The sequence below is a fragment of the Kwoniella bestiolae genome, chromosome 6, assembly GCF_000512585.2.
Source record: "Kwoniella bestiolae CBS 10118 chromosome 6, complete sequence".
Taxonomy (NCBI): domain Eukaryota; kingdom Fungi; phylum Basidiomycota; class Tremellomycetes; order Tremellales; family Cryptococcaceae; genus Kwoniella; species Kwoniella bestiolae.
Window position 1 is genome coordinate 107,528 of NC_089246.1, and position 26,883 is coordinate 134,410.

Genomic DNA, 26,883 nt, shown 5'->3' on the forward strand with positions numbered 1-26,883 from the left:
GCACAGCGGATCAAGATAAGAAAGAAAGATCAAAGAACGACGAAAACACAACACAGAAGTGTCACACTAGCTACTCCCCCTTCCTCTCCTCCTCAATCTCCTTCAACTCATCATCCAACCCCATCGCACTTCCCGGATCTTCCATATCTTCGTTTTGCCTCTCCAAGAGAGGCTTGATCAGTCGAGTGAAATATGGATGTTCCTTTGGTAGAGGGTTGGCAGCTTGGACTTGGGCGAAATACGATTCGTACACTGATCCATCCCATTTACCCAGTGGTGAATTGATGATATGGTCGGATAGAGCGAAGGAGTCGATCAACGGGACTGTACGATAGGGCGAAATCAGTCAGCCGTGGATAAGGTGTACTGAAGATAGATAGTATGGTTGGTTGACTCACTAGCTACCCCTCGTACTTCCAGACACAATGCATCGACCGCTTCTTGTACCTTGTCGATCTGTTGTGCGTTGAAGTAGCCGTCTGTGCGAAGTCAATGTGAAGAAGTCAGCTTTCTTGCATTTTCGAGCCGTCACTCTATATACTACGAGACATCCACTCACACTTCAAGAAGTACCCCTGCTGTTCCTCAATCTGCCACAACCCGTACAACTTCGCCACTGTCCTCAGAGTCCTACTCTCCTCATCATCCTTCATCTCCTCAACGGCTTCCTTGAACAGTCTGAAAATATATCCAATAGTATGCACCTTCGCAGCGATGAATCGGGATTGGGAGCATTTCTCCATGGCCTCGTCCTTTGATTTACCAGATTTCAACAAGGCGACATACTCCTCAGCTGCCTTCTTGATGACGTTGTATGCTACGCAGTTCCATGCTCTCTGGATATCGGACAATGAAAGTGAAGAATCGGATTTGGCGGATAGTAAGGACGAGTCGTTCAAGTAGGCTACTCCTGGTGCGAGCTTTTTGCCTTTGACAGCACCTGCAATATACTCTGTCAGCTGAAAGTCGGTTTTGAAGGCCGAGTGTCAGCTCACCTCCCCATGCACCGACGAGGGATCGACCAGCTTGAAGTGAAAGAATGGTGTTGTCGCCTTCCCATGTGCTGTCCACCGATATTAGCTTTTGTTCGATGTTGAGAAGGTAGAAACTTACCATTGAACAGCAAAGTCGGCATACATCAAGGGGAAGTTCGAATATCTGCAAGCTCAATCAGTCAGTCAAGCCTTCGGAAATGTTATGTTCAAAGTACTCACGCAGAGTACCCATGTCCACCACATGACTGACGACACTTGTCAATAGTATCCAAACACGCCCAAGTGCAGAATGCCTGATAATTCATCAGCTCATCGTGATATGTCCAGTGGTCGTCATAGCTTACCTTCAGTCCAGCAGAAGTGGCGTGAGTCTCCTTCAATTTATCGAGAATGTCATTGAGGTTAGGCTTCAACAATGATCAGCTTGGCTGTCAACAGTCTCTGGGTGATATAGCAGCTGAACCTCACATCAGACGGTTCCATCGTATCCAATGCCTGAGTCATATCCTCGTACATTACTTGTAACCTAAGACCAGTAAATCCAATAGCAATTGCTTGAGCGACCAGAGGCTAACAATGGTCCAAGAGTGAGCTTCTGATACATGGGCCGGACATTACATGCTAGCTCACCATCAATCTCCGTTGGTGAATTGGGTAATCCAACAGCTGAGTTTCTAATTCGTTCTTTCCTGTTGCAAACTGTCGTCGAACAGCTGCATATCGTACAGCTACCGTGAGTGCCTATTTATAGTGGTATGTCAGCTCGTTCAGGTCAACACGTAGTCACCGATCAGCTGCTCACCTTCTTTGCCGAATTTGAAGAATCAGTAACCATCGAAGTTCTTCCTCCAAGTAAAGCACCGTAGGTCAGTTGTGCGAGAGGCTAATGGTGACGTCAGCTAAGAACCACCAGAGATATCCACGAAACTTACCGGCTCAGTGACCACTCCGTCCCTTGAGACTTGAGTATGCTTCATCAACATGTGTGCCCTGGGTACTCTGACATAGGTGAACTGGATATAACCGTTATCTGAAGGACCATTCTGTCAGCTATCGAGATTGGACGTGGGACACAAGATCTGTAGCTTACCTATACCATCTCGTCCCATCTTTTTACCAATATCACCAATAGTCACACCAGGCATCAACGTGAAAGTTCTGAAACAATCGACCTCTGTCAGCACTTGATATGGCAGAATATCAGATACAGTGAGCTCACTTGGTATCTCTCAACTGAGTAACAAAAGTCTTCACCCCGTGTCTCTTCCCATCAATGATCATCTGAGCAAACACAGCCGCATGTGTGGCCGTACTGGCCGCACCTCCGATCCACCACTTCGTAGCTCCCAGATGAGGCGTGTGAATGACGAATTCATCAGACCCTCTATCGAATGTTGCGGTAGTTTCCAGTCCAGCAACATTTGATCCGTGCGCTAACTCGGTCATGGCAAAACAACCTATCACGCCGTTGAGGCCTAGAACACCACGATCGATCCAGTAGCCTAAGGTGATGATGATTAGTATGAGCCCAATCAAAGTAGACGATAGAAAAAAAAAGGGGGGGGGCACTACGAAGGATATTCCATCGGTTCGGATGTGTATAATGGTGAGGTAGAGAGGATGTCAACGTAGCACGGACTCAATTGATTAGGCGTAGCTCCACTCCTCAGAGCCCCCAGGAAGAGCCCATAAGCCACACCAAACCTAGTCCAGAACGAGGGATCGGCTATACCAATGAGCTAAAAACGAGACTGTGTCAGCTTTTACTCTTCGCTATTGCTAAGGGAAGAACAAGTGAGCTGAGAAGGATGAGGGGAGGTAGATCGACCCACCTGCATTCTCAACTGGAACGTCTCCAGCGATTCATTCGTAACGAAATAAACCATTGAAGCGAACTTTTCCATTGTCCTCTCTCGGAGCTCATCTTTCGATAGATCGTGGATATCTGATAGTTTGAATGCTGGGTGTCTTGCGATCTGATCTTATGCGTCAGTCTCGAGATTGTCGTGATTAAGTGACGTCCGATTACTCACCTCGGCCATAAATTTCTCTTTGAGTATTAAAGCCTTCTCTGACCCATGCATTGCTATTGACATCTTACGTATATTGAATGGAGGGTTGGCGCGTTCCTACGTCCATCAATATCATGATTCAGCTCGATGCCAACTCAAATGATGATGAGGGGAAGGAGAGACATACCATCGCCAGTGTCTCCATCTATACGCGTGAGGATCAAGTCCTTTGTTAGCTGTTGATCCTGCGAGTTATGATGGTAGAACCGAGTCACTCACCGTGGTGGGTTTCGGTCTTGGGAAAGCCATCCTTGCTGCTATATCTTCGTGCTGATATCGGTGTCTATGATGTGATATGAGAATTAGAATAGAGGATAGTGGAAGAGAGATAGAGAGAAGAGGAAGGATTATACTGTATGTATATCTTCTCTGTATGCAGGCAGGTTGTTTTCTGTTGACCGGCTTAAATCCTATGGATGATAACCGGTAGCCACGTGGCGTTCTGATTCCGCTGAATAGGTGTATTAAGCTGATAAACCAGAAGTGGCGAGTTGATCTGAATGAGCAGATATAATGGCAATCAGGATGCGAAGGCCATTGTTCTTAGCCATCTTGTCAAGCGAAGAGGTTCCTAAGCATGACCGTTCAGCGAGAGATGAGCTGCCAAAGTGTGACCAAGCATGATCCGGCGTTGCTCTCCTCATAAGTTCAGCGAAATATCACTACGGATATGGCATCATCATCTGGCCATCCAGTATCTTCATGGCGTCGTCCCAATGTACGCATGTTCACTGCTTGCATGTAAATTAAACGCAACACAAACATCAATTACTCTCCTCCACAGTCAGGAATCCTTCAAAGGATCTTCAGAACCGACCCTCTTTCAACCTCCTTTCCGCATCCTCCCTGAAAACCCTTTCCACCCCCACCGCCAACCCCGGAGCCTCCATGACCTCCGTGCCCGAAATATCCCCACTGGTCTTGATCATTTCCTCCCATTTCTTCCATTCCTCAGAGTGGACCACACCAGACCCCAACTCGGACTTACTCTGGCCGTCCTGGCTCTCATTCCTGGCCACGCATCCTCTCTGAGCAGAGTTGTAAGATACCGTCCAACTGTCCTTTGTGATTCCATTTGTAGAGGTTAAGTCAATGGATAGTCTGAGCCTCTGGGGAGCGACTCCGCGAAATACTTCGGGCTTGATGATACTGTGTGAGGATTGGATGGACACTGAATGATATAATGGGTTGAGAGTGATTTGTAAGTTAACTCAGGTGAACTATCCAATTGGTGTTTTGGATTGTAAGCTTGTGTTGGTTGCGCATGACTCCGCTGGCATCTGCAGCAGTAAGGACAGTATTTATACGCCAACTTCTCTCTCCGTGATAAGCGATGCGTCATGCATGTCATAGAGGTGTTCACGTCAATCATCGCCTGTCGGTCAATCTCAGACAAACCACACAAAGGATAAGCCTGATTTATCGAGTGTTAGTCAGGTAAGGTGACGTATCGCCTTGTGTCTTCTGTCGTTTTTGTCTTTGATCATATTCGTCATGAACCTGTACTATCGCCAATACAATGAAATGTGATAAAACAGCCATCTCCCGATCACTCCAGAAGGCGACGAAGGACATCTAAGATAACAACTGTTGACGAGTCCGAAGACTCGAGGTATCGACCAAGTTGGGATCAGCGATATCTGTGAGTCAAAGATATAGATCAAAAGTGGTTCACGAGACGTCAAAAAGGAGCCTTGGATCCTTCTGGGCTGTTCGGATTGTAGTCTACGACCATAGCAAAGATAGTGTCAGCGCCTACTTGAGCCTTCCAGGCTGTTCGAAGTGTATTTTACGCCTATAGTGAAGATTGTCAGCTTCTACCTGAGCTGGAGAAATTGACGTAACACCCTTCATGTATCAAAAGCTTCCTTGAAGACGAAAAGCCAAAGACACGATATCAGCCAAACCGAGTAACGATGCGCTCTGAGTCAAGTCCTTCTTCCAACAGAGGCCATTCGTCCGATCAGGCCGTATCGACAGATATACCGATGGCTCCAGCTCACACCCATCGTGAATTACGACAAGACCTCGTCTTATCTCTCGGTATGATCTGGTCTGATCAATCATCTTTTCTTGTCATATACTGAAGTCGTTCAACAAAGGGAGATCAAAGCAAAGCAAAGCAGAGCAGAGCAAAGGCAAATCTCATGGGGTAGGGGTTAGGTTGCCACTCTCTCACCCACTCACCCGAACGGGTCCAAAACGATGACATCATCACTTCTTTCACGATCTCTTGTCAACACCTCGAGATGTCAACAAAAAGTTAAAAACCAGACAAACCACACTCCAAAGCTTTGTATTGTTGATCTTCTTCCGAAATACATTGAAACCACAAACAGCTAGACAGAAGAAGACGACATGCCCCCAGCGATCAGAAAACAGCGTGAGTCCATCCTTCCTCTCTCACACTTACTGCAGATGGAAGCTCACCAGACCAAACGAGGATAGCATCGCGTACTTCCCTCCCTCAACCTTCCACCTCCTCAACTTCTGGCAACCCATCGTCATCATCCAGTAGAAGGGAAGATGCGTTGAATGATTTCCAGAGTAGACGACTCGCAAGATTCCTGGAAGATCTCGAGGTGAGTCTGGCTGTATCAGTATATCCCTTGACGTGTTGGGTACTAACCGGTTTATCCTTGATGATAATGACAGAGAACAAACCCAACTGATATACCTGCAACGTCCTTCATCCCTTCTACCACCACGCCTTCCACACCAAACGCATCCAGTACGACCCCAGTCGCTCAGATAGGTACGACGGGGAAGAAGAAGCAGAGTAGTAATGTGCGTAAGATCCTGTACGGTAAGAAGAGTCTGAAAGATTGGCTAGACGAGCTGGTACGTCCCTCTTCCCTCTTAGCTAGCTCTTAGCTCAACCACCCTGCCCCACCTCCCAACACGTGACTATGCCTCTCTCATCTTGAACCCCAACTATCCTAAACTTGGTTATACCCATACTTACCATACATGGTATAATTGCAGCCACAATCCCCACCCAACCCATACCTAACCTCCCAATCCCCCGTCCCCCACACTCCACCACGTAAGATCTGCTCGTCCTGCGGGTATCTCGGTGCGTACAAGTGCGGGAGGTGTGCTGAGTGGAGTTGCGATAGGGTGTGTTTGGAAATTCATGAGCGGGATGGAGGGTGTGGGATTGGGGGATAGTACCGGGAGTAAGGAGACGAGTGGGTGGGGAAGTACAGTCATTGCTTCGACAGTCGAGGATACTACAAGGAGCGACGGATGGTTCGTATTTGTATACATAAAGGTTGTACTCTGCAATTACATTGCATCGAATCATCATAAGTCATACATGTACTGTACTGAGATGCATCATATAGTCCATATGATTGCATTTTCGCAATGTCATTATATGAACCCTAATGAAGTTACCTGACTATCCCCCTTGAATGAATTATACAAATCATCTTCAACATGATACATAATATAACAAAGATATATCACTTTTCTTCTTCTTCTGACGTACACGAACTACCCAAAATACTCCTCATCGTCCTCCCCCTCTGCATCTTCATCCTCCCCTTCAGCATCCTCTTCGTTCCCCTGTTCATCAAACACATCCACATTTGTAGTTTGCTCCTTCCCTTGTACCATCCCATCCTCACTATTCTTCATATGCACTTTCTCACCACCATTAACGTTCACGTCATCTCTTACGCTCTCATTCCCATCGCCATTCCCATTGAGCTTATCACCCCCACCCAACCTATCCATCTCCACCACCTCCTCTTCCTCTTCCTCCGTATCGCTACTCATTATAATCCTCCTTCTACTCCTAGAACTCATCGATCCATTCAGACTCGACGCCTTCCTCAATATCGGCAAATGATCTTCAACAGATTTAGTAGGTGATCCATTGAACGAACTGGGTGCAATGGCAGGTAAAGTCGCATTCCCCCTCAACTCCCTTCCATTCCTGTTACTTGGCGAATCAACTCCAACTCCATTCCTCGATCTAAAACTTTTCATGGGTGAAACCGACAACGAGGCCGAACTTTCATCCCTCTTCCGTCTAAGTGATCTAGCAGGACTCTGCGATAGCTCAGCAACGAGGTTTAACGTAGCTTGATCTTTCCCTTTGATGATTTCCTCCTCTGTTGGCGGTTCTGGAAGAGGCGTTTCTTCTTGTTCTGCTGAAGAGCCACCATTTATCCCGTTGTCATTGACAGTGTTGGCAGACTGCCCGATGATCTTCAAGGTAGCTTCCGTACGCTGTTCAGTCGTCAAGGTAGGATTCCTAGTAACCAAGAACGGGTGGTATTTGAGCCTTTCAGCTTTCAATACCAGATATCCCTTTTCATCATTCTTCTTAACTACCGCTCGGATATATTCCAGATCAATTGATATAGAGTATTCGAAGGGTAAAGGAATCTTGACGTCTTTATCGTCTTGTTGGGGGCTTGTGGGTGGTTTCTTCCTTACCCTGTTATTATGGCTATTTCGCGATCTGGGTGTTTTAAGCGATTGAGACGATGGTGCGGAGGGCGTGGGCTCGCAGAGGGTGATCATGTCTTCGGAGGTGAGGACGGAATAGATATCTTCGAGGGTGATGGACGTTGCGAGGGATATATCTGTGATGGGGGAGACAATCAGTATTGGAAGATACATTGTGCCAATGGAAGGAGTATAGTCGTAGCCACCGGTTGACAAACGATGATCGAACATAGTTACTCACCATCCATAGTCACATTTGGTGAAGCAGCAAGGAGGTACCTGAAGATAGCTAATTTCCAGTACCCCTTGTACGTGACTGCACCCAAACCAGATAGAGGCTTCTCTGGCGATCCGACACGACCTTCCTTCTTGGATAGTAGGTAACCTAATGGTGGGGAGCATGGTCAGCACGTCATGTCGAAACCCATACTAAGTGACATCGCTAGATCGGTACACCCTGTATCCTGCCTAACACGATCTGTATACCCTGCTCCTCTACTGCTCAGGAACTGTATCCAACCCATGACCACCATAACCCGATAATGGGAGAATCTTCACGTTCTGACCCAGAGAAATGCATAGTAAGAAACATCCGTACTCACTAAAATCTATCAACAGCTGACCCCACCCTTTCCTCTGTCTGACAGGCAACGTCATAATACAACTAACGTTATTATCCAAACTTCTCTTCTCCTTACTGAAGTATCCAACGAATCTCGCTCCGAGGTCGTCCACTTCAGTCATAACGTAGAAAAGAAACGGTTCGACATCGTAGTAGAGAGTTTTGTGGTCCAAGAACATCTTGGCGAGTAGACAGAGGTTTTGGCAGTATATCTGTGGGTAGTAGTGGAGGGGTAGGATGATGAGTTGTGTATAACGGGATTAGCAGATGGCGGACAATGGTGAAGATGAACTTCATCAGCATAAATCCACAACGGTATACATCTGTGTATATCAAAAGGGTGATGTCAACGATGATATGACACCGAACTCACCTTGTTCTTCCTTCCATCCACTTCGAATACCGATACCGCCCCATCTCGATATATCTCGTCTCCAGGTGGATGTCGAACTTTGCATTTGAGCTGACAGAGTAGCAAGCAATGATTAGCTTTTATACCTTAACGCACATAATTCTCGTTTCAATCAGGTAGGAACAGCTGAATACAGGCCGTCGGAAAGCATCGAGGAACCACTTAAGTTCGATCGGCCCATAGGGTCAATCAGATAGGTGCAGACCCACTCACCCGATGTCGTCCGGCCACAAACCCACTCTTCATATACTTCAAGCAAAATTCACACAACCATAATCTCCCATCGGGTACGTAAACGTATTCTTCAGGGTACGGAGCAGAATACCACGTATCGATATCAAACTGGCCGAATCTAATCTTGTTGATCTTCTCAAGTTTGCCTGTATCTTCTTTCGGTGGATGATGGAGATGCGGTGTAGAGGGGAATGGGAAGCCAGAGGCAGGTGAGGAAGTATCGTTGAGAGATACAGATTGTTGGAGTAATCTATCTCTTAGTGGTCTGGAAAGGGATGCGGCGGAGGAAGAGTTCATCCTTGATACCCCCGTGGGAGTGTTCAGAGGTGTAGATTTGCTTGGTCCAGGTGTAGAAGGTGTTGTTGGTCCTGGCGAACCTGATCCGAAACCCAATTCCAGTGATGTCGAAGAAGATAAAGTGGGTGGTGGACCACCTAGCTTATTCTCAGCCAATTTTCTGGATCGCTCAAATTCCTCTTTATCCCTTTCTATTATCTCCGTCTTGGACGTATCTGCTTCTTGACCTGTTATGATCCCTCCGTATGGTACCTTCTCCTCCTCAGGTATCTCCTCAGGCTCAGCTACCGCTTCTTCTTTGTTGCTGTTTTTATTGGGCAATTTCAGCCTTACTATCATTGGTGTCCCTTCATCATCCTCCGTATCACCCCTTTTCTTCCTTCTTTCAGACGCTGAGAGAGATTTGGGTAACTTGACTTTTATCCTCTGCGAAGAACTTGGAAGATCCTCTTCACCATACACTTCACTTGTGTTTCTCGCTCTCGCTTTCTTAGGCCTGGCAGTTGGTGTTGATACACTTGTTGTGTCTAGTAGAGCAGATATGGCTTTACGCGATGATGAGCTTGTCGTTGTTGGAGGATGTTTCGTTGGGCGAGAAGATGAGGATGGGAGAGGCGAGCTTTCGGATACGCATCTGGGACAATACCATGATCCTGCGGAATGACAAAGGAATAGCTTTAGTAGGTTTCTTCGGTGCGAGAATGAAATATACGAGATAAACACCTTTGGGTGGTTTGGCTAGCGCGCTATTGTCAAATATAAATGTTATAAGCTCGAAATTCTTCGCTTCTGGGTTAGCTGTAAGGGACAAATCAACCCACGGGACTAAGCAATAACTATGCCATCCTCTGTCACAGGTATCACAAAACATTAATCTTGACTATTCACCCCGTTGCAATGGTCATCAGCAGAGTCATACGGCACTGATTACAAGATGATAAACTCACATCGTCTCCCTTGACTTTACAAAACTCGCAGGTCTTACATTCAATACACTGCCAATCGTACGTCATCACCCTCTTGGATATCGGACCGTGAGTCATATTCAGACAAGATGGATGCCCTGATCTACCGCAGGTCGAGCAGGAAACCATCAACTCCTTCTGACCGAGCTTATTGATTTGGTCTGTCCCACCGCAGAAAGAACATATCGTTTCTCTGGCTACTATCTGTTTTCCCTTTCCCTTGCCTTTCCCATTGATATTGATATTGGGATTGGGTTTATTCCGAGGTGGTTTCGATGATGAGGATGGTCTTGAGCGCGATTGCCCATGTGTATGTGAGTCGCCATTCGGTCCAGGTGTGGAAAGAGATACAGAGGTAGATGATCTAGCTACCCTCGCTCTCTTTCTTGGGGAAGGCATGTCGATGGGCGTAGTGGTGCCGTTGGATGAGGTGAAGATGTCTATACGAGGTGTGGTCATTGGAGCGGGTATGTGAGAGTAAATGTTGGAAGATGTGGATGAAGATGCTGTTGCATTGAGTTGGTGATGATGATGATGATGATGATGATCCTGTGAGTATGAAAAATGAAAAGTAAGACGCGTAAAAGATCAACTCAACATTACGCAAAGAGATAAAAGATCCACTCACTTGACCAGTATAGTGGATCATATCCAACTCCTCATCTACCAGTTCACCCTCTGCATCTTCCATATCGTCTTCATCTTGAAGCAGTGCAGGATCTATCGGTATATCGTTTGATACATGTTGAGGGGTTGGAGAAGGAGGAGGCAATTTTGAGGGAGTACGCGATACACCTGAACGCACTGATAGTGGTTTTGAGGAGGAACGAGTGGGCGTCCTCATCGTTGTTGGGTTTGTGCTGTCCTAAGTGGTTTTGAGATGCATAGAGGGTGGGATGTGATCAGTACAAGTATGCTAAGAGGATGAAGATGAGAAGATAAGTATGCATAAGGCTGTAGCATAATAAATAGCTCATAATGTTCAGTCTAATAACAAGCGTAACACCCCATAGACGCGCTCTCTCTTCCCATTTACCTGAAAGTGATAAGCATCTCGTATATATATAGATAGACGGAATCAAATTAAACCATCAAATCAATTCCACGTCATTGTGTTTTCAATACAGAGTACGAGTATAAGTATATATCCTGCTCTTGCTCTCTCTTCTCTCTCAACTATATCCTTCCATCATACTTTCGTTGTTCAACATCAAGATATCCATAGCTTATCAGCATCATCCTCCCTGCATCTCGTCATCACCTACCGTCCGATCCCCCCACCCACCATGTCAGTCAGGAAATCACCACCCCCTTCAGGTCCAGGATCAGCCATAATCAAGCGAGCGAGGGTAGAAGACGAAGATGACGAAAACAATAACACCATGACCATGACTGTAGCCTCGAGTGGAGAGGGGCAAAGGAAAAATGCTTTAATACGGAGTGTGAAGAGGACGAGTGGGCTGGAAGCGCCCATCGTATCTCTGACGGGTGCTCATGGGGTGAGTGGTTCATTTATCACGTTATGAGTAAGGAGTGTTATGGAGGAAGAAAAGTTCGATGGATCATTCCTCATTATGCAATGGAGATTCGGTAGATAGATATGGGTGTAACTGATGCTCTTGTTCATACAATGTAGGGAGAAATCACTGCGTGTAAATTCGATCCATCAGGTCAGACGTTGGCAGCGTGTTCGGTGGATAGAAGTATATGTGAGTGGTGTTTACTGCTATCTGTTTCCTTACAGATTTGATCATCATGAAGAGGTCGCCATTTAGAAGATACCATGGCACGGACTTTAGTAGAGAATGTGTTTGCAAGAATTATTTGACGGGGCTGCTGCGTAGGATAGTTAACTGATTAAATCTGCTTCGACTCCTAAACAGCGCTATGGAAAACATACCCACCACATGATAACTACGGTATCATACCGAACGTACACAAGACTGCTATCTTAGATATCGCATATTCATTAGATTCAGAGACCATCTACTCGGTGAGTGTGGTTTTCCTCTCTCGACAGATATACGTTCAGAAGAGCAGAAAGCACATTACGCGATCGTGTCGCGCTTTTACTCTCACTTCAGAGCGAACCCTCTTCCCTCGCGTGAACTCAAATATTCCATTCCATCACCTCACTGATCTCAATCCACATCACAACACTGTACTAATACTCCCAATCCTCCACAGGGCTCAGCAGACGGCACTCTCCTTTCCACCGACCTCCGCACCGGATCCCGCATAACCAAGTACTCAGCGCACTACGGTCCCCTAAACAGCATCGCAGTGACCATCTCTGGCGGGCGGGAGTTAGTATTAACAGGTGGTGATGATGGTATAGCACGGGTGTGGGATTTCAGTCTGGACTCGAAGCAGAATCCCGTAGCTGAGTTTGACGATGAGAGGGATTGTCCAGCGACGGCTGTTGAGTGGAGTAGGGATGGGAATCAGTGTTTTGTGGGTGGGGTTGATAATGAGGTGAAGGTGAGTCATCGTCTGCACCTGGATTGAAAGATCTGAGAAAAAGGGCAGATGAGAGAGAATAGGAGAAGAATCGGGGGATTTGGGCCTTGCCGAGCAATAGAAGAGGATCGTTCGGAAAAACTCAGAATTGAAACTCGAGACTATTTGAGATTATCGGATGCTATTCAAACTTACCGATACTATCTACATCATCCATAAATGTACACTTGCTAACCCCACGCTATAAGGTATGGGACCTCCGCTCCTCCACCATCCTCTACACCCTCCGCGGCCACACCGACACGATCTGTTCCCTCTCCCTCTCCCCCTCAGGCGACTACCTGGGCACGTACGGCCTCGACTCCCTCCTAATCATATACGACGTGAAACCCTTCTCCTCCGACCCCATGAGGGTATACCGTTCCCTCTCAGGCGCACCTGCAGGGTTCGAAAGTTCCCTGATCAAGTTGGCTTGGACGAAGCATGATAATGGATCTAGAATCGCTGTGGGCGGTGGGGATAGGTCGGTCACTGTTTGGGATGTCGATACGGGGAAGATCGCGTATAAGTTGCCGGGTCATAAGGGGACTGTTACGGCTGTTGATTTTCATCCTAGGTGAGTTTGAGGTTCATACGAATGTCTTGAGATGTGGGGATGGGGTGGGGAAAGGTACAGATGAGAAGGGCGATGTGTTGAGTTGGAGGTGTGGTTATATGTGAGAGAAGCGGAGCGACTGTCCTTGATGGGGATGGGAATGGGAATGGGAATTTGCTTCTCCTGAAGGTAATATGCGGAATCAAGTGTTAATGCGTTGGAAGATGAGGGAAGGAAACTGGGTATACATCAAAGGCTGTAGTTGAAGTGGGAAGAAAAGAATAGTAGCTGATAAGTTTTCGGTATTTGTCCAAACGTAGAGAACCAATCATCCTAACAGGATCGAAGGACTCGAACATGTTACTCGGTGAATTAGACGCTACGGAAGCTTTATAGGGGGAAACGGGGAAGGGCATTCTACGTTGACCGTTGTAGGAAGGGACGAAATACTGACAGTGGGATAGTCGGAGGAGCAAGATCACAAAGATCAATGCGCTTTGTGCAAGGGTCAATTTGGTGGTGGGAGCGATCTCTCCAGAAAACTGGGGGAAATACGACGATAGATTTCGTCATACCAGATATTTATTTGGTATTTGGTAAATGCAAAAGCATGCTACATGTATCTCATACGCTATCTACTGATTCTGCTAAAACCTTCTAACAATCCACAATCCAAATGACTCTGAACGACCAAGATTCAGAGATGCCAACTTACGCAGAAAGCTGACTTGACGTTGCGACTTCATCCCGTGAGACTCCTCATTACAGCCGTCGACGATTACCAGCAAACCGTCCTCTTATCTGGTAAGCGGTACAGTACAATCATGGACTTGGGGAATTTTGGTCCATCAAGCAACGTATTCATTCAACTTCATGAAATAATCTTTGTAATGTAAACACACATTTACGGCACAAACTCATCAGGCATAAACACGCTCTGCGGTCCCCTAATACCTTTAGGAGGCCATCTCTCATCCTTCTCCCAATCTACTTCGAAGCTCCTCTTCCCACTTCCTATATCATCCTCCTCCAATCCCGGTAACACCACCCGGGCAGACCCATTAGGGGGAACTTCGATACTCACCTTCAATTTCCCTGAACCTGTAATCTTCCATTCGACAGCATAAGTCCCATAAGGGGAAGAGAATGAGGTCGAAGCAGAGGTGATTGTCCCGCCTGGTTGGGGGCGAATGAGGACTTTCTTCCATCCTGGTTCCAATGGGGAGAGACCACCGATGGACTCGTGCATGAATTGAGCGACGGCGCCTAGGGCGTAGTGGTTGAATGAGGTCATTTGACCGGGGTTGATGGAACCGTCGGGGAGGGCCGAGTCCCAACGTTCCCACTGAGGTATAAGGTTTGGGGGATTAGCTATGTCCATGAATGACAAATACACGAGCAACTCCATTTCACAATGAGAAGATCAAGTCCTATGGAGCATCTTATCGTACGAAATCACGCTCTCAAGTAACGTGGGTGGACTGGGAAGAAGAGAGATCACTCACAATTGTCGTGGCTCCCATCCCGACCGAGTATAACCACGAAGGATTATCTCTCTCCTGCAACATCCTATAGGCGATATGTTGAAGACCGTTTTCGGATAGTACGGGGAGGAGGATCGGTGTACCTGCGAAACCGGTTGATACTGTGATATGCAAACCTCATCAGCATTGTTCCCCTCTATAACATCAAGTTGATTCTACATGGGACGGTGTATCTGATATGGTGGAATCGTTCTATTCCAGAAATACGACTCACCCTTGAAATAATTCCATTTACAAAGATACTCCAACCTCTCCCTCGCCCTCTCCAGCTGCTCATCCCTCAATAACCCGAACTTCAACGCCAGAGCGTACGCAGTCTGCGTATCAGATACCAATCGACCCGTACACGTTATATATTCCTGTTGGAACAATTCCTTAAACTTCTCTGCGTCTTGCTCGTATTTGAATGTTTCGCTTGAAGGTTTACCCAGGAGTTTACCGATCTGAGCGACAAGGGAGGTGACGTATACTAGGTAGGCGTTACCTACTAGGTGAGTATCGGTTCGACCGTGGGCGGGGTACTGGGCTGTGTGGTGCGGTTAAATTGGCATGTCAGCATCCCCCTTCCGTCTTGATCATACCCGAGCATATGCTATAGGGGTGATAATACGTGGTAGGAACATGGAGGAATATGCATGTCAGAGAAGAGACAAACTCACGAGGAGCATTAGGGTCCAGCCAATCTGCATAAAGCGGAGCCAACGGATCCCACAACCCATTCTCACCCCTTGGTATACCTTTATCCAACCACAATTTCATACTTTCCCATTGACCCTCCAAGATCCCAAGATCACCTGAAGATCTATACAAATCCCAAGGGGTGATGGCTACTACGTCGGCCCATACTGCATGAGGTTTCGGCCAGGGATCATTGAATTTGTTGGGCGGGACGAAAGGGACGACGGTAGGGGGGACGCCTTTCCAGTATTGTTGTTCTGAGTAGACGTCTTTGAGCCATCCGCTCAGGAAGCCTATACGCCCATGTATATATCAGTTACTCTGTGTAGGATTTGTGAACGGTAGGGATAGCTGGGGGAGAGCTTACCGGAAGTATCAAATAGGTAGTTCGCAGTGGGTGCGAACACCTGGATATCACCTGTCCAACCTAATCTTTCATCTCGTTGGGGGCAATCAGTGGGGACTATGATATGAGCGGGAAAAGGATTAGCGATCATGTGGATATGGCAGATTACGAAGTTGACCAGATACTCACTCGAGACGAAATTAGACATCATACCCCATACTACATTCTCGTGAAGTCTGTTGATCATCGAATGGGAAGAACTGAATGTACCTGTTCTTCGCATATCTGAGAAGATGACGATGGCTGTGAAGTCTTCGAGAGTGGGGTTGACTCCGTTGATCTCGGCGTATCTGCGGGTTCAAGCAACAACTCCATCAGATTGACCCGATGAAAAGATATCGCTCAGGGGGAATAAAGGAGTGGCAAGAAAAGGTAAAAAGAAATGAAGAACCCACCTGAACCCATGGAAGGTAAATTTCGGTTCCCACCCCTTCGTTTTTCCACCAAGTACGATCCTATCATTTGGTTCGGCGGTCCTCAGCGGTCTAACACCAAGTTCACCATGTTCCAGTACCTCCGCCGTCCTGATAAACAGCTCATCTCCTTCCAAATCGGTATTGACCCTAATCCATCCTACGAGGTTCTGCCCAAAATCCAATATTGTCTTTCCACTTTTCGTCGTGATGATCTCGACCGGTTTGACCTCCTTTACTCGTCTCACAGGTGGAGCGTCGGAGGAGATGAGTTCAGCTTCTGGGAAAGGGAGGATCGTTGTCCCGGTGATCTTGGTAGTGGAGTCGTCATGGATAGTATCGAATATCTCTCCATTGTAAATCTCAGAATTCTTGACTGGACCATCCATTAGACTCTCCCATGATTCATCCGTAATTACTTCCACCTTATCATCTAGTTCCAACTGTCCAATAAAACCTAGTCTATCACCCCATACATTCCTTGATCCTGGTCTACCAAGTCTACCAGCGTACCACCCTTCACCGATGTAGGCTACTATCTCGTTCTTCCCCTGTTGAAGTAGAGGGGTGATATCGTAGGTTTGATAGTTTAGATGATATTTGTAACTTGTCCAACCGGGTGTTAGGACCTGATCACCTACTACCTTACCATTGATGGTTACTTCGTATAACCCATGGGCGGTAGCGTACAATCTCCCCTTATTGGGTAATTGAGAGATAGTAAAGGATTTGCGAAGCCGGAAGGGTTTCTTGGGTTCATCCTTCTTTTCTTGGGCAGGTCCAGAGATGAGATTGGCTTTCCATTCCTTCCTATCCAAGAAGGAAGCTTCAATCTTAATTTCTGACCAGTCCGTACTCTTCCCGTCATTTCCTGTCGATCTGACCTTTACATCCACAATCTCACGAGAAGAAAGCGGTTTAGAAGGCCATGGTACCAACACGGAATCTTCTGAATCTACCTTGTAAGTCTCCTCCTTAGCCCCCTCTCGGGTAATTACTATCTCATACGAAACCTGCTTCCAATTCTTGATGTCGGTCGAGGTGAATCGCCAGGAGAGTCGAGGCGAGGAATGACCGATGCCAAAACCTGACTCGTGGTGCTCTGCTTGGACAGCTTCGATTTGGATTGACATGTCGATTGAGGGTAGTGAAACGGTGAATTATCACTCCTTGGTATGATGCAGACGTGAAGGGAAGTGCTTGATAAGCACCTGGCTGGTATATATGAACAAGCATCATACAATCTAATCTAGGTGGATCCGGTTCTTCGGGTTGGACCTACCGGGTGGATGTGAGTTGGTACGGGGGAAACATTGTCCGAAGTGGTATCATCTGATCATGTGATGGGGATGCTAAGCATGTTTAGTCTATTTCGAGTGGCTTAGGCCGTACGCTGAAGGCTGTCAAGGTTAATAAGGTGTTCTGTTCTGTTCATCCGAGGGAGAGGAAGAGGGAGAGGAGGGAAGGGAAGGAAGGGATGACAATGATGCGAGAAGACCCTCAGGCTCAGCGCTTGGCTCGGCGTGTCTGGTCGGGCATGTCCGATATACACGGTACGAGTACCCGACGATGGAAGAGGAGATGCTGGCCCAAGAGTGCGGAGATGTTGAATGCATGTTGGGCATTGATGAAGGACCGAGTTTGTTTGGTCTTGAGCAGGATAGTATACTGCTGTTTGATAGCTTTAGGAGTGCGGGATAGCTTTCAGCTGTGCATCTACTATGATGATGCAGGGACCTGGGTGTTATCACAGATATCACTACATGTGTACGGGCCATCTTCGCACAACAGATGCTCACCAACTAGACTGATGTCACTCGTACCGCCAAGAGTACGATCTCCGACAGATCTTTGATGTTACACACCTGGCTTTAGTGAAGACCGCTTGATGCAGTGTCAGAACACTCATATCATCAGTTGTGGTGCAAGATACAGTACCGACAAGGGGGAATCATGCGGAGAATCCGACGGGGGAAAGATCGGGGAAACGACGCGAGGAACCAAACATACGTTATTTCATTATTCGAAGCAGTGCAAACATAACTAAATCATGACTGACCTTGACAGTATCTGCTCTCATCGTATATCGAATTAGAGTATGCAGTGGGATCGACGTATCGTACTCTTTCAATTAATTTACATACATGAACAAAGTTGACAAAGTTGAGAATGACTGAAGACAAACCAAATTTAGTCAATCATCTGATAATCCGATAATTTCCATTCGGTGTGGTCTTCTTCTTCCTTAAATCAAGTATTTACCTTGCTCGTTTCAGTTGTTTTGAAAACCGCCCTAGCCCACTGAGGCTCATTGACAATTCACCTTTCTTCTCGGCGACTCTTTACAATCGCACAGCATGATCCCTCCATCTTCTCCGTCTGATATCGCGATATCCAATATGGCATCTTCATCTTCGTCTTCGACCGCTCCGACGAGCCCTCCGCCATACCTGGATAAGGAGTTTAATTCAGATGATCTCATCGAAAAAGGTGCGTTCATCGCACATCATCGGAAATACTCTTTTTCTTTTCCTCCTGTATGGCGTGGGATGATGAGGGCTGCATGAGCTGACATATGAGTTCTCTTCACAGCTCCAGTACCGGGAGAGATCACGACGGTGGGACCAGGGATGACCTCCCATGCGAAGGTATCGGAGAGCGGGACAGTGAATATAGAACTAAAGTTGAATAAAACGTTACCTGATTTACCTGAAGGGTATGCTCAGCCAGTTAGAGAGATCGGGGTTGATAAGGTTGATTGGAGGAATTGTCCGGAGATGTTTGTCGTTATCTTCATTGTGGGCTCGAGGGGTGAGCAGATTTTGGCACTTCTTACATTGTCCGTCGACTCAATAGACCCCCTGGTGGCTGGCGGTGATTGTAAAAACCAGTCACATCATCGTACATGTACATGATGTTTACTGATTTCCTTCTTTCTTCAACAAGGCGACGTCCAACCTTATATCTCTCTAGCACTTGAGATGATCCGATCGAATGGACATACAGTCAGGATAGCTTCGCACGGTGAATTTGCGAGTTTGGTGAGAGGGGCGAACACCCTGTTGAACGGACAAGTAGATAGGAAAGGCAAGGGATTGCAAGGTAGATTGGAGTTTTACGATGTTGGAGGTGATCCGAAGGAATTGATGGCTTATATGGTGAAGAGTGAGTTTGACATCCATTTCAGCAGATCTCACATGCGCCATATCCCTCGTAAACTCAAACACAAAAGCTACTTTGACGAGAGATATTTGGGGTCAAACAAGCAAGTCAGACGGGTTAGAGCTAATTTACTATATATGGATAGACCCAGGCCTCTTACCAGGCTTTGAATCACTTACGAACGGAGATATCCCCTCCAAAAAACGAATGACCTCCGATATGCTACGTGGATTCTATCGATCCACCTTTTGCCCCGACCAGTTAACTGGAAGGCCATTCACGGCAAATGCCATTATCAGTAACCCTCCTGCATTCGGTCATATACATATCGCTGAGGCTTTGGGTATACCATTACATATGAGTTTCAGTGAGTCGTCCCCTCTGCACAATTGTAACACCGCTTGCAATGGCGAACTACATGTACTGATCTCGATGTATTCCAAGCGATGCCATGGTCACCCTCCACCGCATTTAGACATCCCTTGGCTAATATATTGGAAAGTAACGCTGAGCCGGGATTGAGCAATTATCTCTCTTATGCACTGGTCGATATGTTGTGAGTGATCTTCCAAAACCTCCGATCTCAACGCCAGGCCGAATGATAAATCCGGCGAGTATCGTTGTACGATAGGTAGAACGTCGCATGCTGATCGAAAGTTTGCATAGAACGTGGCAGGGCTTAGGCGAAGTGATCAACAAATTCCGTAAATCCATCTTGGGCTTAGATTCACTGTCAAGTAGACTCGGACCATCCGTGCTAGATAGAATGAAGATACCCTGGACGTACTGCTGGAGTGATCGATTGGTTCCCAAGCCAAAAGATTGGAAGGAGAATATAGGTGGGTTGCTCACAAAATCATGATTCAGTTGCCTTTCTTCGCTGCTCAGACTGACTTTCGATTTGGATCTGTTCAGATATCTCGGGATTCTATTTCTATGAGAATCAAAGTAATTACACACCCGATAAGGAATTGGTGGAGTTCCTGGGTAGAAATCCAGCACCCATCTATATTGGGTGAGTATAGCACTCCTCAATGGCACCCTTACATACAGGATTGGTGTTGAACGTGGTGACAGATTCGGATCGATTGTCATTGATAATCCTCGCCAGATGACAGGTAAGTTCATGATCTAACACCTTCAACTTGAATATATCTACCCTTGCTGACGACGACTCGTAGAAATGATATTCGAAGCCGTAAGACGAGCTGGGGTGAGAGCAATCATCAGTTCTGGCTGGGCAGGATTAGGCGACGATATGGACACTCCAGAAGATGTTCTGATTGTTAAAGGTTAGTCAGCTTATATGACAGACTTTTGACCGAGCTAATGAAAGAGACAAAATGAAAGGCAATATCGCACACGATTGGTTATTTGCTGAAGGAAGGATTCAGGCGGTATGCCATCATGGTGGTCAGTAAGATTTCGTATCTCGCTGTCTTCTAGGACTGATACGTTGAAACAGGTGCTGGTACGACCGCCATTGGTTTGAAGAATGGTTTACCTACGATAGTAGTCCCATTCTTTGGAGATCAGAAGTAAGTATGCGTGCTTCAGCTGTATCATCATGTCCTGCTTTGGGGAATCAACTCATATCGTTTTGTGCTAGATTCTGGGGCGAACAAATTCATGCGCGCGGAGCTGGACCATCGCCAATCCCATACAAACATCTCAACGTCGCGAATCTTACAGAGGCAATCCGTTTTGTCCTTTCGCCCAAGGCACAAGTGGCAGCAGCTGAGATGGGACGTCAGATGAGACTGGAAAATGGCGAGAAGAAGGGTGTGGATAGTTTTCATAAACATCTGCCATTGTTGGATATGAGGTGAGGCATATCTCACTTCCGTTCGACCTTTTCCTTTGAGAAGCACCTCTCAGCTGATAGTCGGTTGGTTTCTCTCTCATAGGTGCGATGTGGATCCTTCGAGAGTGGCGATATGGTGGTCTGATCAGTACTGCCTCAAACTCTCTGGTGCAGTAGCTGGACTGCTGGCTAAGGAAGAGAAATTGGACTTGAAAAAGCTGATTCCTCACCGTGAGTCGTGGTGTTGACGAGATTTATTTCTATGTCTTATTCATCACACTGCAAGCAATGAAAGCCCTTTTGTTGATACCACTGCGATAGGCCCGAGAGAATACGAGACCTCGAGACATCACGAGGGACCTTGGACGGGGAGTGCCGGTGGGATATTCCATACCATAACTTATACGATTGGAAGTGTGGCAGAACTGTTCTACAAACCTGTAAGTTGAATCTACCATCATCATTCCTTTCGGTGGTTACATATCTCGATTCTCGGCGTGGAAGACTAATAGCTGACTCATAAGCTATAGCACAAAGGAGCGGTCAATACCTTCTTAGGAATTCCAAAAGGTATGTCAAAATTTCAAAATCATCGGTATCCCATCAATGGTGGCTCAGCCAAAAAGGCTAGTAGGTTACAATGCTGACTGAGCTCTAATGTTTCTTCGCAGCGGCTGTAAACATCGTAGGCGACCTGTACGAAGGTTTCGATAACGTACCTGAGCTCATGAATTCCGAAACTAGAGATAAGAGACGAGTCACCGATTTCACATCGGGCTTGAAGGAAGGAGGCAGAGGTTTATTCTGGGGAGTTGGGGATGCCATCACTGGGCTGGTCACTGAGCCTATCGCTGGAGCGCAGAAGGATGTAAGTGGCTTCAAGGTAGTCAAGAGGATTTTGGATGCATCCTATAAGGCTGTTACTGACCGTCACTCATTTTCTTTTCTTGTTGAACGGATATAGGGCTTGAAAGGATTCGGAAAGGGTGTAGGTAAAAGCTGTAAGTTGACTTCAGTCCCATGAACGTCATTGAAAGGTCGGATAGAATGTCATGCAGTACAGTGGCGATGTAATACCTGTTAGAAAGTACGCTAATGATGTGTTCGATTTCAGATGTAAACCTAATAGCCCGACCAGCAGCAGGCGCCTTAGGAGTCTTCGTCCTACCGGCGTACGGCATGGCCAAATCAACACGAGACCATTTCCGCAAATCGCCTGAAAAAGTATTACAAGGTCCTCTGATTGATATCTCAGTAATCCAGTCGGATGAGATGACTTCTGATGAGAAAAGATATGTGATGCAGAAGTTTGATGTTCTGGTTAAGCAGACGAAAGGACGGAAGAAAAAGGCGGATAGGAGGTTGAATAGGTTGTGGTTGTTACCTGAGGACTGAGGGGGTGATTGGACTGATCATGTCAAGATGGTATTGCCTGGGGACGATATGGTGGAAAGGTTATATCGATTGAACGATAGTTGGAAGGAGCTTGAACTGGTGTCTTTCCATTTGTGTGAGAGTTCGAACGAAGGGACACCGAGGAGGCCGTGAAGTGCGGACGAAGTATCAATGTTCAATAACTTCTTCGCGTGTGTGTTATAGACGAATCTTTGCATTGTCAATCAATCCAGATGGTGTATCTGCACTGGAATGTTTTAGCTTGTATGCATATTATCGGCACTTGGTATCATTGACGTGCTCTAGAGTAATATCTACATCCATCATGTATATAATACATCTCGCGAAAGCTTCCAATGATATCTGCAAAATTCGATGATTAAATGGGATGTGCTCTCTTTGTCGAACTGTTGTACATTTGTCATAATCTCATATTGATATACATACACTAAAGAGAATCTTATCCAGATTGATCATCATCACTGCTTCACCCTTACGATCGACTTCTGACTTGAGTAGTCAATTCGACGAATCGATCTCTTGCATTCTCGTCCCACTTGAAAAGGAGTTCCTCCTTCGGAGCGTCCCTGAGATGTTCGGCAAAGTACTTGTAATGGTCCATACTTGCCTTTTTGAGAGCATAATGTCCCTTGAGAGGATGGTTGGGAGTTTCCTCGAGTTTCTTAGCAACGTATAAAAGTCTCTCGCCTATAGTCCGCACATATACTGTACTGGTCAGCACCACGTTGCATGATTGTGATTGATGAGGATATAAAGAAGACTTACAAGCTTTATACATCGTGTTAACATCCAAAGTCGCCGCTCGGATAGGTTCAGTGACGAGTTGACCACAGTTCAAAGCTATTCCCCATAAAGCGAACTTTGATTCTTGGTTGAAGAGCGGGTCGGTCTCGCACCATTTAATAAGGGAGATCATCATGTTGTTGAAAAGTTGGCTTTCTCTGATCAACAGAGTGAATAGACGACCTTCAGCATGCTGACTCTCGTAGATGAGAGCGCAACTTACAGATTACCGTAGTAGAGCACCTTCTTGTCGGATTGAGGAAAAGCATGGATATGGTAAGGCATGAGACAGCCCCAAGCTTTTACGTAGATCTCCAATGCCTTCATGTAATCGCCTCTTCGGAAGGATCTATCATGAAAGTTGAACATCCTCACTCATGTCATTACTTTTCCTTTCAAAGCCAGTTCTTAGGGAAAAACGATTGCTTGACTTACTCGTTTCCCTTGTCTTTCATAACGACAGCATCTCTTAAGCACAACTCAAAATCTGGTACTTGGGGTTGATCGTCCTTCATCCATCCTTTGAGCAACTCTTGGAATTTGTCATGTTTGACTTCACCGAAGTAATCTTGTTTGACACCAGTGATGATATCTCGAAGGACACAGAGCTTGAAAGATCGCATCGATTGTCGCTCGATCGATTGTTCGGTGGAACAGAGGTCGTAGGAAGTTCGGACGATAGGATAGGTTGAGGGAGTAGCTGATCTATGTACAAGGAAGGGAAGAAGGAAAAGGAAGGAGTTTGATTAGTAATCGTTGTGGACATGAAGAAAACTCACTTCTCAATGTTTGAGTCATTCCTGATCACCAGTGAAATGCCATGATCAGCTTTCTCGGGATGATATATGAACGGCCAGTACGAGATTGTTGACGAGAAAAAAACTTACATTGCGAGCTCGGGAAGGAGATCAGCCATTTGTAATTCCCTAGCCAGTGCTCTTTCCTTCTCCGCATCATCGACTACGAGTGACCAGCATTGACGAAGTTCACTCATCGTTAGAGGTCGAGGAATCGATCTATCTGCTTGTTTGGTCATTCTGTGTGTTAGATCTGTTTTGGAAATGTCTGTTATAACTTGTTGGAGTATTAGAGAGAATAAAGCAAAGAGGAAGAAGAAGAGGAAGATGAACGGCTGCAGTAGGTATTTATACCCTATGCTATAGGTATTAATGATCACAGGTACTTTATCTCGGATCCGAGGAGGGGTCCTTTGGTTTGATCACCATAACAATGTCATATTTTTGTGTACAATATTATCAGCCGACCACTAATACACCCTGAGATTTCATCATAGATCAGAACTCAGAGGTCCGTGCGAAGGATCACATCGACCATCCCTTCTCATCCAATTGTGGCGTAGGCGAAGTAACAAAGATTGGGTGAGTGTCAATTCCATGGCGCCATGGATCTTTCAATTACCTTGCCATCATCCATCATACCTCTTTCTCAGGAAGACTTGTGTTCACCAGCTTCGAAGTGAAACAAATACATGCAATGTAGCAGAACTCAACAGTACATTACAGATGACACGAGCCTGACCCATGTTTCTCCTTCTATAAACCGACTTGACAATCACTTGAAGGTGCACGAATCCTGTCTCATCTTTGGGAGGTCGCAATGATTATGCATTGTATTGCAGTAGATGCAAGTGATCGTGATTTGATCACCTCAATATTGAGTACGCCCCAGTCAGTCTTTCGAAAATATTGTTGGTCCAGGCATCGTGCACTTGGTTGCTACACGTATAATATTGTAACTCAGTGTGCTACTCTGATGGGGCGCAGTAGCATTTTTCAGCTCAGACCCATATATTACTGAGAGTATGAGACATGTACCTCAGACCTGTGAGTGGGAGTATGCTGCGAGACTAATGCATAGACCCTCAATATCGTTGCCTCACTACCTGCTCCATCATATATCGAGGGGACGAACGAACGAAAAAACAAAAACTATATATAAGCTGGTTCTAATTCTTTCCTCTTCCCCCTTTTCTTCTTCTTTCTCCTTCTACTTACTCAATAAATATCTTTTCCCCTTGTCCTACTCCTATTAGATATTCTCATAACAGTATATTGCAACTCGTTCAAGATCATCATGACTCACTTATACGACCGTAAAACTCCTCGACAACTCACCATTCCCGAATTATGGGCGAGTTGGAATATCATGATTGATCAACCTTCTCGAGAGGCAAAACTTGTCCAAGGTACTCTTGATAGAGATACCTTACCTACCTTTGCTTTGTGAGTGACATCGCAACCTTCGCACTGATAGGGTAGATGAACGCTGACTTGATGTCTGTCGATAGCAACCACGAGAATATCCATTCGTGAGTCTTCACTGATGATTCAGTGGAATAAAGATTGGTGCTAACGTCAGCTCGTCTTCTCTGTTCTAGTGGCAAAACCCCTTCAATCTATCCTATTATTCGAACCGATCATGATAAACAATCTGACGATACCCTCATCAAGTTGCACAACCATCGATCACTCCGACTTCTCGTCATTCGAGATATCTTCCTTCTTGTTGGAGATGAGCAAGGTGACCTTCCCCCCTTCATGAGAAGAAAAACTCTCAAAGAACTTTGGGAGATGTACCACGGGTCGGATCGAGAGGATATGCCTTTGGGCAAGAAGCTTATGTATGCGGAAGCAGCAAAAGAGGTAGCTAACGAGTGAGTCTTTCTGAATATCATGTCGAGGGATACCAAACCGAAGCTGACGTTACACTTGCATGAAATTATAGGCATTCTCAAGATGGAGAACGGATGGAGGCTCTCGACAAATACAAGACTGGGTGGTCTGCTCGTCTTCCTTATCATTTGGATGCTTTCCCTGCTGGTCATATTGCTAGGATGCAGCTCGCTAAGATGTGATTCGAACGATGATTAATCTCTACTGGATAGCGTGCACAGCTCACACGACCTCTTTACTATTGCAGGGAGTGCAAGATCTTCAACAACATCATGGCGACCATTCTCGAGATGATCAAAGCCAACGAGACCAGATACCCCAAAGCGAAGAAGATCAAGTTACTTGATATTGGCTACAGAGCAGGGGTGAGTATCCTGGGGATCTGCTTTGCAATGGACGTTGGATCTCTCCAAACCACTCGTAAGTCTATCTCATCACCTGCAATGCTGCGGTCCCTGCCCTGACAGTCCACTTATCAACCTAGTTCGAAGGATCGCACAAATCAAGAGCAAGCTGGATATCCTCGATACAGCCAGAACTTGTGCAATGCCTAGCAAGGAGTTCCGTAAACTTCACGATGATCTTATCAAGTATTGCAAGGACCGAGATCCCGATGAAAAGCTTTTACAGTTCGAGTATAAATCACAAGATACGAAGATGAGTCCAGTGGATGTCTTGCTGATGATGAGGTTCATGGAGATGGGAATGGATATGGACATGTAAGTATCGTCTTACATGTCGTCACGTAGGCTCAATCTACGCTCTGGGGTTCAAAACATTGGAGATGAGATGCTGTATTGGTTGGATATACATGCGTGGGACTATTAGTTCGAATTGAGGAATGGTAACAAGCGAATGGTCGAGAAAAATC

General features: G+C 46.2%; 8 protein-coding genes across 8 annotated transcripts; 4 read left to right on the top strand and 4 right to left on the bottom strand.

Annotated features, from left to right (window-relative positions):
* Window positions 1–70: 70 nt before the first annotated feature.
* I302_107251 (uncharacterized protein) lies at window positions 71–3,316 on the bottom strand (the record flags this gene model as incomplete). Its single annotated transcript, XM_019193621.1, has 18 exons — window positions 71–324; window positions 399–479; window positions 560–940; window positions 996–1,063; window positions 1,114–1,158; window positions 1,215–1,288; window positions 1,340–1,402; window positions 1,464–1,565; window positions 1,626–1,736; window positions 1,798–1,878; window positions 1,928–2,025; window positions 2,086–2,153; window positions 2,215–2,497; window positions 2,635–2,734; window positions 2,828–2,971; window positions 3,029–3,124; window positions 3,195–3,212; window positions 3,287–3,316. The coding sequence occupies 18 exons, from the start codon at window positions 3,314–3,316 to the stop codon at window positions 71–73; spliced, it is 2,097 nt and encodes a 698-aa protein (XP_019045098.1).
* Window positions 3,317–5,425: 2,109 nt separating this feature from the next.
* Window positions 5,426–6,238, top strand: I302_107252 (uncharacterized protein; the record flags this gene model as incomplete). The annotated part of the gene is made up of 4 exons (XM_019193619.1): window positions 5,426–5,450; window positions 5,516–5,649; window positions 5,723–5,908; window positions 6,053–6,238. 4 exons carry the CDS (start codon window positions 5,426–5,428, stop codon window positions 6,236–6,238), a joined length of 531 nt encoding a protein of 176 aa, XP_019045096.1.
* Window positions 6,239–6,565: 327 nt separating this feature from the next.
* I302_107253 (uncharacterized protein) lies at window positions 6,566–10,902 on the bottom strand (the record flags this gene model as incomplete). The annotated part of the gene is made up of 9 exons (XM_019193618.1): window positions 6,566–7,665; window positions 7,770–7,913; window positions 8,131–8,362; window positions 8,524–8,613; window positions 8,776–9,746; window positions 9,817–9,839; window positions 9,915–9,973; window positions 10,041–10,607; window positions 10,687–10,902. 9 exons carry the CDS (start codon window positions 10,900–10,902, stop codon window positions 6,566–6,568), a joined length of 3,402 nt encoding a protein of 1,133 aa, XP_019045095.1.
* Window positions 10,903–11,344: 442 nt separating this feature from the next.
* I302_107254 (uncharacterized protein) lies at window positions 11,345–13,509 on the top strand (the record flags this gene model as incomplete). The annotated part of the gene is made up of 6 exons (XM_019193617.2): window positions 11,345–11,557; window positions 11,695–11,767; window positions 11,942–12,051; window positions 12,246–12,539; window positions 12,767–13,134; window positions 13,434–13,509. 6 exons carry the CDS (start codon window positions 11,345–11,347, stop codon window positions 13,507–13,509), a joined length of 1,134 nt encoding a protein of 377 aa, XP_019045094.2.
* Window positions 13,510–14,017: 508 nt separating this feature from the next.
* Window positions 14,018–17,287, bottom strand: I302_107255 (uncharacterized protein; the record flags this gene model as incomplete). Its single annotated transcript, XM_019193616.1, has 7 exons — window positions 14,018–14,458; window positions 14,619–14,758; window positions 14,872–15,183; window positions 15,317–15,628; window positions 15,703–15,798; window positions 15,871–16,031; window positions 16,137–17,287. The coding sequence occupies 7 exons, from the start codon at window positions 17,285–17,287 to the stop codon at window positions 14,018–14,020; spliced, it is 2,613 nt and encodes an 870-aa protein (XP_019045093.1).
* Window positions 17,288–18,553: 1,266 nt separating this feature from the next.
* On the top strand, window positions 18,554–22,515 carry I302_107256 (uncharacterized protein; the record flags this gene model as incomplete). Its single annotated transcript, XM_019193615.1, has 19 exons — window positions 18,554–18,644; window positions 18,747–18,965; window positions 19,101–19,195; window positions 19,247–19,319; window positions 19,462–19,683; window positions 19,761–19,872; window positions 19,983–20,155; window positions 20,232–20,331; window positions 20,394–20,434; window positions 20,498–20,608; window positions 20,667–20,729; window positions 20,782–20,854; window positions 20,926–21,141; window positions 21,224–21,351; window positions 21,442–21,560; window positions 21,651–21,690; window positions 21,792–21,988; window positions 22,085–22,121; window positions 22,235–22,515. 19 exons carry the CDS (start codon window positions 18,554–18,556, stop codon window positions 22,513–22,515), a joined length of 2,391 nt encoding a protein of 796 aa, XP_019045092.1.
* Window positions 22,516–23,008: 493 nt separating this feature from the next.
* Window positions 23,009–24,355, bottom strand: I302_107257 (uncharacterized protein; the record flags this gene model as incomplete). Its single annotated transcript, XM_019193614.1, has 6 exons — window positions 23,009–23,223; window positions 23,302–23,477; window positions 23,543–23,668; window positions 23,755–24,024; window positions 24,099–24,119; window positions 24,207–24,355. The coding sequence occupies 6 exons, from the start codon at window positions 24,353–24,355 to the stop codon at window positions 23,009–23,011; spliced, it is 957 nt and encodes a 318-aa protein (XP_019045091.1).
* A 1,058-nt stretch (window positions 24,356–25,413) lies between these two features.
* I302_107258 (uncharacterized protein) lies at window positions 25,414–26,735 on the top strand (the record flags this gene model as incomplete). Its single annotated transcript, XM_019193613.1, has 6 exons — window positions 25,414–25,562; window positions 25,628–25,648; window positions 25,718–25,993; window positions 26,065–26,190; window positions 26,260–26,432; window positions 26,497–26,735. 6 exons carry the CDS (start codon window positions 25,414–25,416, stop codon window positions 26,733–26,735), a joined length of 984 nt encoding a protein of 327 aa, XP_019045090.1.
* Between the last annotated feature and the right edge of the window lie 148 nt (window positions 26,736–26,883).